Below are 15832 nucleotides of genomic sequence, written 5' to 3' on the forward strand. Positions count from 1 at the left end.
TGAAAGTTTTTGAAAAATTTGAAAGTTTTTGAAAATTTGTGAAATTTTTAGAACACTGGATTTTTTGAAATCTTTGAATTTTTTTGAAAATTTAGATTTTTTCAATGATGCTGAAATTTTATGAACCAGTCGGACAATTATTCTGGCATGAGAAATCTTATAAAAAAATTCTTAATTTTTCAATAAAAAACTTATATTTTGACATATACGTACTCTATATACACGTACATATATTCATTCATATACCTATGATATATATACCGATAAATTACGCTTAAAAAAATGTGCTTAATAATAAAATTGGACTGAATTTTTTTGTCTTTGATATAATTTTACCCTTCAGTTTTGAATTTTCGGTCCGTCATTGCTCTTATCAATTATCAAGTGTTTTATATGTTTTTATTTTTAACTTCTTAAAGTAGACTCTCATAACTTTTATGGGGATATTATTCATGTTTTAATTCGATGATTTATAAAGAGGCGATTTTTATTGAAAAATTTGAATCTTTTTGAACGTTTTGATATTTTTGGAACAATGGGATTTTTTGAACAGTGGAAAATATTGAAATTTCTTGAAAGTTTCTGATACACATGAAAAAAATAGGTACTTATTATTTGATACGCTTATGTTCAAGATTGTTGACCCTCAAATGGCATTTTCTAAAACTTTTTTTATTGGATCTCCGAAACCGCTGGATCTGCCTTGCTAAAATTTAATCAGTTCTGCAATTCACCAATACAAGGAAAATTGTTCTTTAATTTCCCTTAGGGTAAGTTATTGTAATAGTCCAAAAATCTAAAATAAAATATTTTGCACATATTCACGTTTTGAAGGTTTCTGAACATTTTGGCATACCTTAGAAAAAATTGATGTATGTGTGTGTGTTCGGATACAAATTTCCGTCGACGATTTCGGGGGCACCATTCAACCGATTTGAATGATTCAAAAAACTTTCGATTCCTATTGATGGAGAGACTTGCTGATTAGTTTTTGACAAAGACAGGTCGAGCAGTTTCAGGGCTAAAAGTGCCAAAAATGGTAGTTCAGTGCTTGAGAGAACGGAGCGTCCGATTTAAATAATTCAAAAAAATTTTTATGTATTTATGAAATGAAGAACTGATGCAATTTTTGAAAAGGCTGGTTTAGCGGTTTCGGAGATACATTAAAAAAGTAAGAAAAAATGCCATTTGGGGATAAATAATGGTCACAAACATATGCACATCAAATTATCAGGTATTTTACAGAGATTTTAATAATAAGTTTAAATTTTGTTTACATTTCTATGGGTTCGAAAAGCGGCGCTTTCGCGCTTCAGTATTTTGTCTCCCAAAAAGCTACGCAAAACAATTGCTTTAAAAAAATTACAACTTTTCAAAAAACTTCAAAATATATTAAAAAATTCTCAGTCCTTTCAAAAAAATTGCCATTTTGTGGACTCTTTGTTGCGTATCTCCTTAATGGCTGGACCCACCTTTGTCAAAACCTAATCAACTCGTCTTCCCATCAATACAAATAAAATGTTTATTGAATCATTCAAATCGGTTAATCCGAGTTCTCGAACTCGTCGACAAAAAAGTTTATCTCCACAAACATACACAAACTGCACCCATTTTTTCTAAGTTATGCCAAAATGTTCAAAAAGCCCTGAAACGTTAAGATATGCAAAAATTTTTATTTTCCATTTCTGGACAATTACAATAACTCTACGGGTAGTTAATAAGGTACAATTTCGTATTTTATGTTTGTTATTCATTTTTTGTTCGGCAATGTTATTTATTTATCACATTTCTGTGTACAAAATGTTCCTGAACTCTTTCCATTAAATAATTGATAATATTTATGTTGTAATATGGATCTTTTCCGATGGCGATGATTTATTTACGAATTCGTTCCGTTGAAAAGCATTTGTTGGTGTTAATCAATGATCCACAATCAATATAATAACCCGATAACCCGTTTTTACGATAAATACAGCTATTTAATAAAATATACTAAAACTGTCTATAATAGAAACTACCAGTGGAGGTAAAAGAATGGATGAATGTTTAATGAGAGAATATTTTTGGATCGATGGAGATAAAATGACTGTGTTTGGGTTAGAATTATTTTAAGTTCTAAAGTTTCAAAGAATTCTGTGAGACATAACATTCTGTGAGTCATAACATGACACCTGTATTACAATATCATTTTGCAAAAATGATACCGTATTTAGACATTGCGAATTGTTTCATCAATGCATAAATTCAAATATTTATGCATAAAGTGTAACGATCTAAAAATATATTTTGGTCATAATTATGGCAGACACAGATGAAAATGAGTGATTTAGGAAAAAAGATTTTTTCCAAAAAAGGAACAATTTCTAATATTTCAATATCAGTTTGAATAATTGAGCATCAATTTCCGAACATTTATACCTTTTTATATCAGTATATAATCTACTTTTCTACTTAAAATCAATTTGTGGTTTTCAGTAAAGATTTTGAATTTGTTACACTAATTTGCACCCTTTGGGACCAATCACTACCTTTTTTTTATTTGTTTACTGATGGCCCAATTTCTAATCTTGTATAACAAGTTGAACATTTTTTCAATCATTTTTAATTTTTTGCCCCAAACACGATCGCTTTGCCCATACTTCAATTTTAATTATTTACGCACTCCATAGAGGCGCCACTAACTGTAGCACGTAAATCTACCACTAGGTTTACATTCTAGATAAGATTTACTATACAAAATACGTATGTACCTGGTTAATTTGACTACATGAAATGAGAACTAAATATACGCGTTCAAAATCACAATCACAAATACATATGTTTTTACATATATATAATAAAAAAATATTAAATTATTAGAAGTGATAAATTATAATTTGTGAGAGTATGAGAGGCTATTTCAAGTGTGAACAAATATTTATCATTATCAGTTACACCTGATACAAAATCATGGGCCGATTCTGGCATAAAATTGACCAATGTTATGGCAAGGCTATGTTACGACCGAGTTTTTATACAAAATGCTACTAAATGCTGTCAAAATGCCATGTAGGCATTTTACACATAAAATGCAACTTCACTCATATGTTATCAAGCCACATCTCAAAGATGCAGTCATGATAATATCGTTTTTTAGACATTTGATTACATTTTCTACCACATAGGATTTTGAGTTTTTAGTACCACTTTGTATGAAAACTGCTACATAACATAGGTTTATTTTACGGCAGAATCGTCTTCTCAGAATCGTATTTAGCTACGGAAATGAACTGTTAAAGACTATTTAAAGATTTTCAATGTATCAGGAGGACATTTATATTTAGGTTTATTGTTTTAGAAACTGGAATAAAGCCACGGTAACGAATTGCAAAAATTCCAATGATACCAGAATAGATAGGACAGAATTAACTAGATTATTATTAATAAACAATTGATGCTAACTCTTGTGGAACCTCTTTAGTCTAACAATAAGATTATGTTGTTATCATAAAAAATCAGGAATGTTTGCGGCTTTTTTATTTATGAAATTATTAATTATGATATTAACAAACTTATTGCCAGAAGAGATTTGATACCAAATTTGGAACAAATCGTTTGACATCAAAGTTATAAATATTTTAGAATGTCAATATTTTGCTTACTCGTTCTCTTTTTCAATTCAATTCTTTTCGCCAATTTTCTGCTAATAAAGTGATAATTTTTACAAGTTTTACAAGCTAAAACTTACAAATATCACAATCATATGCTACATTGTTAATTAGTCATATCATACACTTGCTTGCTAATTAATTAAGGATTGTCAATCTTGACTTCATGTTTGTTAAAGAATTTTGCTTATTAATTACATTATTAATTATGGTACAAAAGTATAGATTAGAATTAAAAAAAAAATCCCATTTTTTCAGTACCATATTTGTATAACAGTTTTTAAGTTCATGATCTCTATTATCATCAAAATCGCGAACTTTGTTTTCACCAAAGAAACGGCTCTGCCGATCTTAACTCAAACCTAATGAGCATGATTTCTAATTGATATCTTTCAAACGATTTTTGAATTTTCAAAATGTTTTACCCAAAATTTTTATAAGAACTTTTCCAACATAGTCTTATGTAGTTAGTATGATATTAATACATCGAGGTATTTTTTTTCATTTTCTGTAAAAGTCTCATTCATTTAGCATAATTTTTTTTTCTCAATTTACGGCTGTGTTGCTCAGGACTTTTCTGCTTACATTAGATTTTTTTTAGGTTAAGAAGAATTTTTACGTTAGGAATTTTTTAAATTGATAAAAGTACAGTTTTGGATTGTGTAGAAATATTTTTTCAAAATATTGGAGGGAAAAACAAGTGCGAAACCTAGGCTGTATACCACCGTACTCACATTCATGCTAAATATTCAGTTTTGTGTTTACAAAATTCAGGAAAAATATTTTCGTATATTTTTCAATTTCTCATAAACTAAGGTGCCTATTCTGCGGTAACATAGCCGATAACAAAGCGTTATGCTTCTTTCTTGGTACTAAAAACTGTAGAAATGTCCATTTGTTGTGCGAGCAGGCGCATTTTACGTATGAACAAACCTAAATAGATAGATACTCGTATATATATAAATGTAGGTTTTATGTGTGAAACGCCAGATCGCACGGCAAATAGATAGACGTTTTTACAGTTTTTAGTACCAAGAAAGAAGGATAAGATGAGCGTTGCCATGTTATCGGCTATGTTACCGCAGAATTGGCCCCTAAGTTCATTTCATTTCACTTTTCTGTTTTATTTCTTTAATCAAAACTTCCAATACACCGCGTGTAAAAATTTATTAAATAAAAACATTCATGTTCAAAAAAATTTATACAAAGTATCAAATTTTTATATAAAAAATATCAAATTTTTTCGCTCGATTTCTACTAATTAATTTTTATGTCAAAATTTCCCTTCGGATTATGTTGTAAATTAAATTTCTGGTTTGCAAGAACATTTGAAGTCTTCGCTGTCGAATTCGCAAGTGCAGACTCCTGGTTCGCCTTGTTTTGTTTGGCAGGAACAGATCTTTAATTGGTCTAAGAACTCTTCGATGTTCTTGTAGTCCCTGAAAAATGATTGATGGAAATTAGTATGAATTTTTGAAGCAAAACTTCATTAAGCCCGACTTTTGTAAGCTCTGATTCGTCATTGGTTTAAGGGGTAATTCGATATTTTTGGTCAATTATTGGCAAACAAATAAGGGAAGGATAATTGTCATGATGAAATTAAAACGTCAAATAAAATTTACCAAAAATTGCATATTTTTGAAGAGAGTCTAAAATAATTTTACCTGTGCAACCATTCCGAAGTGATTTGGATTTTCTCAAAGGCCTGGTCTAAAGTAGCCTTTATGCCAGGAATATCATTGTCCTGGAAGAACTTCTCAATCTAAAAAATTGAAAAAAAAATGCTGAGGATTTAACTCGTAATGCAAAATGACGTGGATGCTATAGCATTCAAATTTTACAGTCAATTATTATGAATTTTATTCTATATAACCTTTATAACGTTTTTGTACTTATCAAACCTGACAAAGTGATAACTAAGATATTTTCATATTATCTTTGCTATTGAACAAGCGAAATATAGAAGCGCAATACTTGACGTGGATGCTATAGCATTCATCTAGTATAAGACGATTAAAATGTGATAATGGTATTTTCGTATTATTTGTCTTTTCCCGTAGGAACTAATTATCTTGTGCAAATAAATTTCGGATAATAGAAGCGCAATACTTGACTTGGATGCTATAGCATTCATCTAGTATATAACGATTAAAATATCATAGTAGTATTTTCGTATTATATTATCTTTTCCCGTAGTCACTAATTATCTTGGGCCAATAATTTCGGAAAAAAACAAGCTCAAACCTGACGTAGATGCTATAGCATTCATCTAGTATACAACTATTAAAATATGACATTCTGACTAATGACACTTTTATTGATTACTTTTCAGTTGATAGTGTTGATACTGCATCTTTTTTCACAGTCACTAATTTGACGTGGATGCTATAGCATTCTTCTAGTATATAACGATTGAAATAAGATAATAGTATTTTCGTATTATTTTATCTTTTCTCGTAGTCACTAATTACCTTGGGCGTGAAATACAAGCGCAAAACTTGACGTGGATGCTATAGCATTCATCTACTACATACACGATTAAAATATGATATTATTTTCGTATTATCTTATCTTTTCCCGTAGTCACTAATTACCTTGGGCATCCAAATTGCGTAAAATGGAAGCGTAATACTTGACGTGGATGCTATAGCATTCATCGAGTATATAACGATTAAAATATGATAATAGTATTTTCGTATTATTTTATGTTTTTTAATAGTCTAATTACTTTGGACAAAAAAATTCGGAAAATAGAAGCACAATACTTGTCGTAAATGCTATAGCATTCATATAGTATATAACGATTGAAATATGATAATAGTATTTTTGCATTATCTTATCTTTTTCCTTAATAATAATAATTTATACCTGCTTGCCTTATTTGGGCAGGAGAATCCTGCACAAATTGCAATAATGATTTCGTGCATACTTGTACCTGCACCGAAAATCTGTTTCAATTTTTCAAAGTTTTCCTTGAATACTTTCCATGCTAATGTACGGCCCACCTGAAGAAGAAAATCGAATAAAATTCATTTATCATAAAACATAACCTCCAAAACGCACAAAGGTGAAATATCAATTTCATACAAAGGTGAATTATCAATTTTATACGAAGATTGATATATAGATTTATCTGAAAATTGGACACTTATTGTTGCCTATAAGACAGTAAAATTGTAAAAAACTGTGTAGCCTGGTTTTTTCTACCGGAATTATTAGTTTTATATAATTTTTTTATTATTACCTGTGTTTGGGAAACGCTTTGCCAAATGTAGACCTTGTCCGGTGTCCTGATATCGTCTGTAAAACTGAAATCCAAAGCCCTTTGCAACATATCCTCACAAGAGGAATTTCCCATCGCCACAAGTATTTTAGTTCGTTCAGCCTGTAGAAAATAATATTAATAATAACAATAATATAGTATATATATTCTATATATAAAAATAAGTCGGGTTTTCCTTCCTGACGAAATAACTCCAGAACGCACGAACCGATTTCGACAATTTTGCATTCGTTGGAAAGGTTTATAGCTAAGAAAATTAGAGGTGCATGGCATCGTGCCTTAATGCAAATTGCTGGAACTTCATGTACCGTAATTAAAGATTCGAGTATGACATTAGTGAGAATTATCAGAATTATGCTTGGCCAAGTCAACGAACAATTCTTGCCGCAAAGAATAATGATGCACACGCACTGATTTTCACCATTCAATCAAAAATTGCTGGCGATTTGGTGACATACCAATGATTCCGACTGGTCTTCCGTTTGACTTCAAACGATTGCAATTTCCAGTTCGCCTCGCATTTGCAATAACAAGTCGCAAGGCCAATCGCTTAGTGTTTGCGGGATAAATTTCAAATAGATTATTTAGAAAATCATTGTTTTCACATGGGCAGTTGTACGTTGTCTGTTCACGAGTTGGAAAACCATCCGCTTTGTTTGTGTTAACGTCAGACCCAAAAAACAAAAAATGTGGTTTACCAAAGATCATTTCCATGAAACGGATAATTTGCGGATTCACATTCATTTACTTAGAGAAGTTCAACTAAAAAACACTTCATTTTTGTAATCGAAATAAATGCATTACTGTTGTGCGATAAAATCATATTTTTCCTTTTCAAATATAAAACAAACAAAAAATTTCTTCATCTTTCTCACGAAAACATCTGGTGGCGAAACGGAGTTCGTCGGGTTTGCTAATGTATATATATATATATATATATATATATATATATATATATATATATATATATATATAGTATGAATAAATGAATTCTTACTGGGTCTTTTTCCTTTCGATACAAATTAACCAATCTGTCGAACACGTCGTCGTCGGCGTCGGACATGACGGCAAGATACATCGGAAGTGTTAAGTCCAGATTTACATTCACGCTTGTTCCTCTCTGTTTTTCCTGGAACCTAAAATAATAAAAAAAACTAGTTGGTATTGGTATTTTCCCTTGAGGCAAGTGAGAAAACGTCGATTTACGGCAAAAAATCTGTTCACACACGCGCGCACACGCACACACACACATAATTTGGCCCGATTCGATTCAGAATGGCTTGAAACGTCGAGAAAACATAAAATTAGCAAATCGGATTTTATGATGAAAACATAAACTCCTTTGCGAAGTTAATAAACAAATAAGATATAAAGCCCTTTGAAATAAACTGACTATTCAGTTTAATGGCGAGTCGTGATAATATTCAAAATACTTGTTTATATGATAAAACGACCTAAAGAGACATTTGTTTTAAGGGATTGTGATATTTACAGTTTAAATGGTTCAGAGAATTTTAAACTTAAGTGTGACATGTGAGTCCGAAACAGAACATCGTGAAGAACATCTTGGTCTCCATTTAGACAGCAGACTTACTTGGAAAAGCCACATAAAAACAAAAAAGTAGCAAATAATGATCAGAATGAAAGAATTTGATTGGCTACTGCGTAAAAAGTCTAAGCTCTCTGTTGAAAATAAGTTGCTGCTATATAAATCAATCATTAAACCAATCTGGACCTACGGAATTGAGCTCTGGGGATGTGCTTACAAATCAAATATAGCTATAATGCAGAGAACTCAGTCAAAAATTTTACGTACAATTCTTAATTCTCTGTGGTACGTAACAAATGAAACCATTCACAGCAACATCAACATGAAAACGGTGCAATTAACGTTCAAAGAATTCAAGGAAAAATACAAACGCAAACTGGATTCAATATTCATTGAAACGACAATGGTCTTTAGACTTAGTCTTACTTATTAGATTAGGTCTAATAAAATATTATCATATTAATTGTTAAACTGAGAAGATCTCATTGGAGCTCTTCTTGGGCATCGCTCTTAAATATTGTCAATTTAGCTCATAGGAATCTTCATGTATTTCTGATTGCTAAATAAAACGAGTTAAAAAAAAGTGTGACATGTATCCATTTTCTTATAAATTTTATTTCTATATTTACTTTTTCTTTGCCTGTTTGATGAGTTTTTCATCGCCCAATTGAATAAGTCGAGTTATGACCAATGACCTAAGAAGACCTGTGGCTTGCGACTCTTCTTCCTCGGTTTCGTCGGGATCCCATTTCATTTTGTGACGAATCTTGAAAAATAAATAATAAATTACTATAAAATCTCATCAGAATACACACACACTCATACACACATACACACACACACGCACATACACACACACACACACTTTTCCCTTAAATTTGGTCTCATTCGATTCAGAATGACGTGAAACGTCGAGAAAACCTAAAATTGGCAAATCGGGTTTTTTGATGAAAACAAATTTCTCCTTCGGTTAAAACAATTTAGAATGTTTGACAAATTCCTAAGAAGTTTTACTTCAATTCAATACCTATATATATTCAAACGTTTTTATGCTGAAATTGTGTGGATGAAATCAAAATAATATTAAAATTGATATTTAATAAAAAAAATATTTGAAAAATTCCTAAAAAGTTTTACTTCAATTATGGCTAGTGTATATTTATTTTAACATTTTAAAGCCAAAGTTGTGTGGGTGAAACTTAATAAATTAAGTAATATTTAATAAAATCCATGTCGGACATTTAAAACAAGATTTCTAAGCGAAGTTCCTAAAAGTTTTACTTCAATTCTATACCCATATTGCTGGCTTATATACTCAATTGCGATTTGCATTAAAAACGGGAAGTAATTTATATGTAGTTTTTTTATCACCTTCGCGGACGTGAATGCTATAGCATTCATTTTTATTGTGATACGTGGATGCTATTACATCCAAGGCAGTTATAAAACCTTACGTTTTTGTAGTTATACCTGTCGTGGTACTTGACGTGGATGCTATAGCATTCATCTAATATAAAACGATTAAAACATGGTAATAGTATTTTTGTGTTATCTTGTGTTTTCCTTTAGTCACTAATAATAATAATTGCGGAAAATAGAAACGCAATACTTGACGTGGATGCTATAGCATTCATCAACGATAAAAATATGATAATAGTATTTTCGTATTATCTTATCTTTTCTAGTAGTCACTAATTATCTTGGGCAAATACCTGACGTGAATGCTATAGCATTCATCTAGTATAAAGCGATTAAAATATGATAATGGTATTTTCGTATTATTTTATATTTTTTAGTAGTCACTAATTACTTTGCCAAGCACATTGCGGAAAATACAAGCGCATTTTTTGACGTGGATGCTATAGCATTCATCTAGTATATAACGATTGAAATATAATAATCTGACTTGTGAAACCTTTATCGGGCGCGAACGTGTTAACGTGCAAGATTACTTTTCAGTTGAAAATGCATCTTTTTCCATAGTCACTAATTTGACATGGATGCTATAGCATTCATATAAGTATATAATCTGACTAACTGAATCTTTTACTGGGCGCGAACGTGTTAACGTGCAAGATTACTTTTCAGTTGAAACTTCATCTTTTTCCATAGTCACTAATTTGACGTGGATGCTATAGCATTCATCTAGTACATAACGATTGAAATGTGATAGTAGTATTTTCGTGTTATCTTATCTTTTCCCGTAATCACTAATTACCTCGGACAAGCACTTGGCGTAAAATAGAAGCTCAATACTTGACGTGGATGCTATAGCATTCATCTAGTATTAAACGATTAAAAATATGATTACGTAAATAAAATAGAATATTCTGAATATCCCTTAAGCAAATTTCGGACATCAAAACCAAATAAAAACTAAAATTACAGTCTTTATCTTTTGCTAATTTTTTTTTCTTACAGTTGAGAAGAGAGCTTTGCAAAACTCCTTGAACCTCTCGTGATAATTCGTATGTTGGGTCAAAGCCAAAAATTGTTCTATGCAGTTGTTGACACAACACCAAACAGAATACTCATCATCGTGCATGTAGACCTCCATTAGACGCAAAACCTAAAAAAAAAGAAAAACAGTTGGATATCCTACTACCCTTAATAAATCCTTCATCCTCACATCACCAATATCGATCCTCCCAGCTTTTGCGATGGCAAACATGTCGTTTAAAATGTGCACCCTGTCCGGTGCATCCATGGACCTGTCTTTGATCGCCGGAATAAATGCTTCGATCATATATTGTGGATAATGAACACGATAAAAATCTCGGTTGCTGGGGTTGAATTTTACCCAATCTTTGCAGCCACAATTCGGCACCAGGACTGGCACCACTCTGGTGTCCATAATTGTGAGAAACTCGGGCTAGGTAAAGGAAAATTGTTGATTAATAAAGTAGTCGATTTGGTACTAAAAGATGTGGAAATGTCTGTTTATTTGCAGTGCGATCTGGCGTATTTTAAATATAAACCTAGAAAGATGTTATCACAACTGCATCTTTGTGATGCACATACACTTTTATGTGTAAAATATGCCTGCTACAGCAAATAAATAGACATTATTACAGATTATTAATAATAAGACAGCGTTACTTTAATAAAGGGTATGGGCGTGTTTCCATACAGAATTGGCCCCACCCTGGTATTTAAATAATTTTGATGCCATTTTATAGGTATTTTCGAGGAAATTCGAAATACCAAATTTCAAATCCGTGGCTCATCACTTAGCCGAGATATCAGTGAAAACATGTGAAAGTGGCCTCTTTTTTCAAACTCATTTTTTGTCGAAAATATGAGAGATATCGAAAAAATGTTAACGTCATTCTATTTATACTGATCTTGTCTATGTTGTTCATAACAAATAATGTAAAACAATTATTTGTTAGTGCGTGAAAAGGTGAAAATGATTTTTTATTTTCCATTTTCTACCAGTGCTACTATTTTGGCTACTTTTATATTAGCATCATTCGAAAGCCTGTACATTTTTCTTCTGTTATTCAAAAATTCATTTAAATATAAGTAAAACTTTGGGTGAAAAGTTGGTAAAACTTAAGCTAGTACACGCGCTGCCGGTACAAGAACACCCATATAAAGTCGCTTTGCAAGTAAGCTCATCGTTTTCGCGCGTCTCGACAAATTATGTATATAAGTATGGAAATATTTATTAAAACCCAAAATTTATTTATATCTTGATATAAGTATATTCATTAGTCATAATAAAAAATCCAACGTTCCGAATAAAACAAAAATTATTATTATTGATTATTTTCTTTCGCCGTATAAGCTTCTGACTAATAATATTAGTTTCATTACATTAGTTTCATACATTGAAATATATTATATTTCAATGTATGAAAAACTTAAGATTTCAATATTTTTCATATATTAAAAGTATATTAAAAAATATATCTCTGTGAGCAATTTGTTTATACATAGAATTACACAAATTATAATCATTGTGGTTTTCAATGGAGAAAAAACGGCAATTATTATTTTTTGAATCGATATTAGTTTTGCAAAAAATATATTTTCTTTTCTGTGCACTATTTATGACTTGACTGAAAATGCAATAATTTTACATTTTAGTGATAATTTTATCATAATATCGAAAAATTGCAAGTATTACAATAAATATTTACATAGAAAGGGAATTAAATTGAGAAAACTGTCGATGGTGCAGAATTGTATAGTAATTACATAGAAAAAATAATTATAATTGTTTATACTATTTGCTGAAAAAATAGTATAAACAATAGTTGTCATTTGGATAGCCATGGATAGCCATAATAATTATTATTTTAACACCAGAGATATATTTTTTGTAATATACTTTCAATCCTTAATATGTTTTTAATACTTATATACTTGCGTTGAATAGCTATGAAATGTATTCTGACATATATTTTTATCGATTTTTCAATTCAATCCTCAATTTAATTCAGTCGATTTTTGTTTATTACCTCTTCTGGTGCCCGTGAAGTGACAACCGAAATCGGTATGAACCATAAAGGTTTGGAGTCGTCTTTGGTTCCATCGATCAAAAATCGTTCCTGGGACAATTCAAACACTCGACTGCCTTCTTCTTCGGGTTCCTTTTCTTCGACCATTAATATCGGATAACCAGCTTGGTTTATCCAGGCTGCCATGGTGTCCCCTGATAAAGAAATTAAGTTAGTTTACTATAAGCTCGAAGGACCTTTGCGGGTATTTTTACCCGTTTGGATGTTACTTACTTTACTAACTACTTACTATACTAACTTTAGTACTTACTATACCAACTTTAAAATCGGTTTAGGTAAGATGGTAAATGAGTTAGATGGTAGTTTTTCTGGTAGATTTTATTTATTTAATTTTTTGCCAGTTTGCTTACATTTTTTCGACTTACATTTTTCATTCCCTATAATTTATTTTCTATATATTAGTACAAATTAGTAAAAATTTACTAAAATCTAGTAAAAACTGTTGTATACACTTACATAATGAAATTTTGAATTGGAACACTTTTCTGGTATTATATTTAGTCTTTGGACTTTTGTTTGTATTTTTAAGAATTCCTTGGAAATTTTGCCCCGGACACTTTGTTTTATATACATCAGTAAAAACTAGATAAAATTTACTAATATTTAGTATAATTTGTTTTTTATACTTGCATATTGAAATTTTGAACAAATCGTAGTTGAAATGAAGACTTTAGTATTTCTATGGATTTAAGCAATTTTTTAACTGTTTTTCAAGTAACTTTTAATTTTCTTCTCGAACATTATAATTTGTTTAAATTAATAAAAACTAGATAAAATTTACTAAAATCTGGTGTAAACTTTTATATACACTTGGGTATTGAAATTTTGTACAAATCGTAGTTGAAATGCGCAAATTTAGTATTCCCATAATTTGCATTATATGGATTTAGGACATTTTTTTACTCTTGTTTAAATAACTTTAAATTTTATTCTAGGACTTTATAATTTGTTTACATCAGTAAAAACTAGATAAAATTTACTAAAATTCAGTAAAAACTGTTACATACACTTGCATATTGAAATTTTGAACAAATCGTAGTCGAAATACGGACTTTAGTATTTCTATGGATTTAGTACATTTTTCACTATTCTTCAAATAACTTTTAATTTTTTTCTGGGATATTATAATTTATTTTCAACAGTGAAAACTAGTAAAATTTACTAAAATCTAGTAAAATTTGTTATATACCCTTCTATATCAAAATTTTGAAAAAAATGAGATATTATAGCTTTAAAAGAGCATTTTTATATTTCGACTGTGTTGTACCTACAAAATTTTTGTTCATTTTTGTATTGTATATATTACCAAAACAATTTTCATATAATTTAAATCTTTAATTAAATGTTTAATTAAATTTAATAAAGTTTATTAATTTTATTCCCGTATTTCTAGCCCATTACAAATATTAGTTTTAGTTTAAAAAGCTTGGAAATTAAAATAACTAATAGTAAAGTTTATATTATTAAAGATTCAAAAAGTCTCTATCAAAAAATTTTTTTTAATATCTAAAATATTTCGGACGAATTTTTAATTCTCGCTAAAATTCTAAAGCTCACTTATATACTTGAAATATATAGTTTTAACCATTCCATAAAAAAAATGCAAAAAGCGGCAAAATTCATATAGATCTCGAAATTCGCGAGTGGAAAGAATATAATTTTGCAATTCAGTTATTATAATTCTCAGAAATATGAGATAAGGACCTTGAATTCTAACTCCGCTTGATAAAGTTTTGTTTATTTACTTTTCATATAAACATACTTAAACCTGGTCGCCCAATTTATAAGCTCTTATATTTTGTCTATAAAATACGAATAATGATTGTGACAGTAAAACATTTCCTTGAATATTTCATTATGGTACGGAATGTTCCAGCAATTTGCCTTAGAGAACTAATTTTCTAGTTAATAAATTTTACAAATTTTATCAAACGATCGTTCTTACTGACTGGTTTGCCGCTGGAATCCTCCAGCGCCTTCCACAAGTCCTCCGTGGTAGCGGTCGCGTACTCATGGCCCTGCAGGTACTGCTGCATCCCTTGGGCGAAGGGCTCGTCTCCGATAGTTGTGCAACATTTTCAAAACCGAAGCACCCTGGGAATAGAAACAAAACACTTGTATTTATTCATAATTATTTTGAATAGTAGTATTATTTTTTTTTACTTTTTTAAGAGTGATGGTATCAAACATATGACTGATCTCTTCAGATATCCGACTTTCTGGAAAACTGGGTGCGAAGTTCGCATTGCATCAGCTTCCATTGCCGGAGCCACAACTTCTGTTATGAATTGGTACCATGTATCAATTTCTGGGTACAGTTCCTCATTTGCCACATATGGCATGAATGTGGCGAAGGCTTCGTTTAACCATATTCCATCCCACCTTTGAAATATATGTAGTTGGTTTTAAAAATTCAAAAACTTGGAAACCTATTTCAGTATTTGGATTCTATTAAAAAGACCTTTCAAATGATACCTCACATGCCATAAAAGATAGGATCAAACAATTTTGAAGTAAAACTTCTTTAGACTCCTTTGCTACAACTTTGTAAAAGGGTATAGTTTGTGGATACAAATCACATAAAAAAACGTTTTTTTTACAATCTAATATTTTTTTGTAAAATTCGCATTCTACTCGTTGAGACCTTTTAAACGATACCCCACATGCCATAAAAGATACTATGTAAAATTTTTGAAGTAAAACTTCTTTAGACTCCTTTGCTACAACTTTGTAAAAGTGTATATTTTGTAGAGCAAAACACGTAATTAAGATTTAAGCCTTAATTTTCAAGAAAAAATAAATACATTTTAACATTCTAACATTTTTT

At 30.3% G+C, this 15832-nt stretch overlaps 1 protein-coding gene across 1 annotated transcript; it reads right to left on the reverse strand.

The window, feature by feature from the left end:
- Positions 1–4950: 4950 nt before the first annotated feature.
- LOC113386527 (puromycin-sensitive aminopeptidase-like) lies at positions 4951–13131 on the reverse strand. Its single transcript, XM_026624306.1, has 11 exons — positions 12946–13131; positions 11109–11351; positions 10899–11048; positions 10698–10760; positions 9109–9245; positions 7928–8066; positions 6892–7032; positions 6698–6805; positions 6524–6652; positions 5312–5409; positions 4951–5086 (listed from the first exon to the last, which is right to left on the reverse strand). Exons 1-11 carry the CDS (start codon positions 13129–13131, stop codon positions 4951–4953), a joined length of 1530 nt encoding a protein of 509 aa, XP_026480091.1.
- Positions 13132–15832: the final 2701 nt, after the last annotated feature.

Source organism: Ctenocephalides felis, unplaced genomic scaffold, assembly GCF_003426905.1.
Source record: "Ctenocephalides felis isolate EL2017-DRISC unplaced genomic scaffold, ASM342690v1 CF-g0.4_SCAFFOLD_03571, whole genome shotgun sequence".
NCBI classification, from domain to species: Eukaryota; Metazoa; Arthropoda; class Insecta; order Siphonaptera; family Pulicidae; genus Ctenocephalides; species Ctenocephalides felis.

What these genes read in the sequence shown, in the direction of transcription:
- LOC113386527 (XM_026624306.1), bottom strand. Translation starts at nt 13,131, where the DNA reads ATGGCAGCCTGGATAAACCAAGCTGGTTATCCGATATTAATGGTCGAA. An exon ending in GGAGGATCGATATTGGTGAT is followed by an intron (nt 11,049 to 11,108) that starts GTGAGGATGAAG and finishes CTTTTTTTTTAG; the next exon opens with GTTTTGCGTCTAATGGAGGT. An exon ending in GCAAAGCTCTCTTCTCAACT is followed by an intron (nt 10,761 to 10,898) that starts GTAAGAAAAAAA and finishes GTTTAATACTAG; the next exon opens with ATGAATGCTATAGCATCCAC.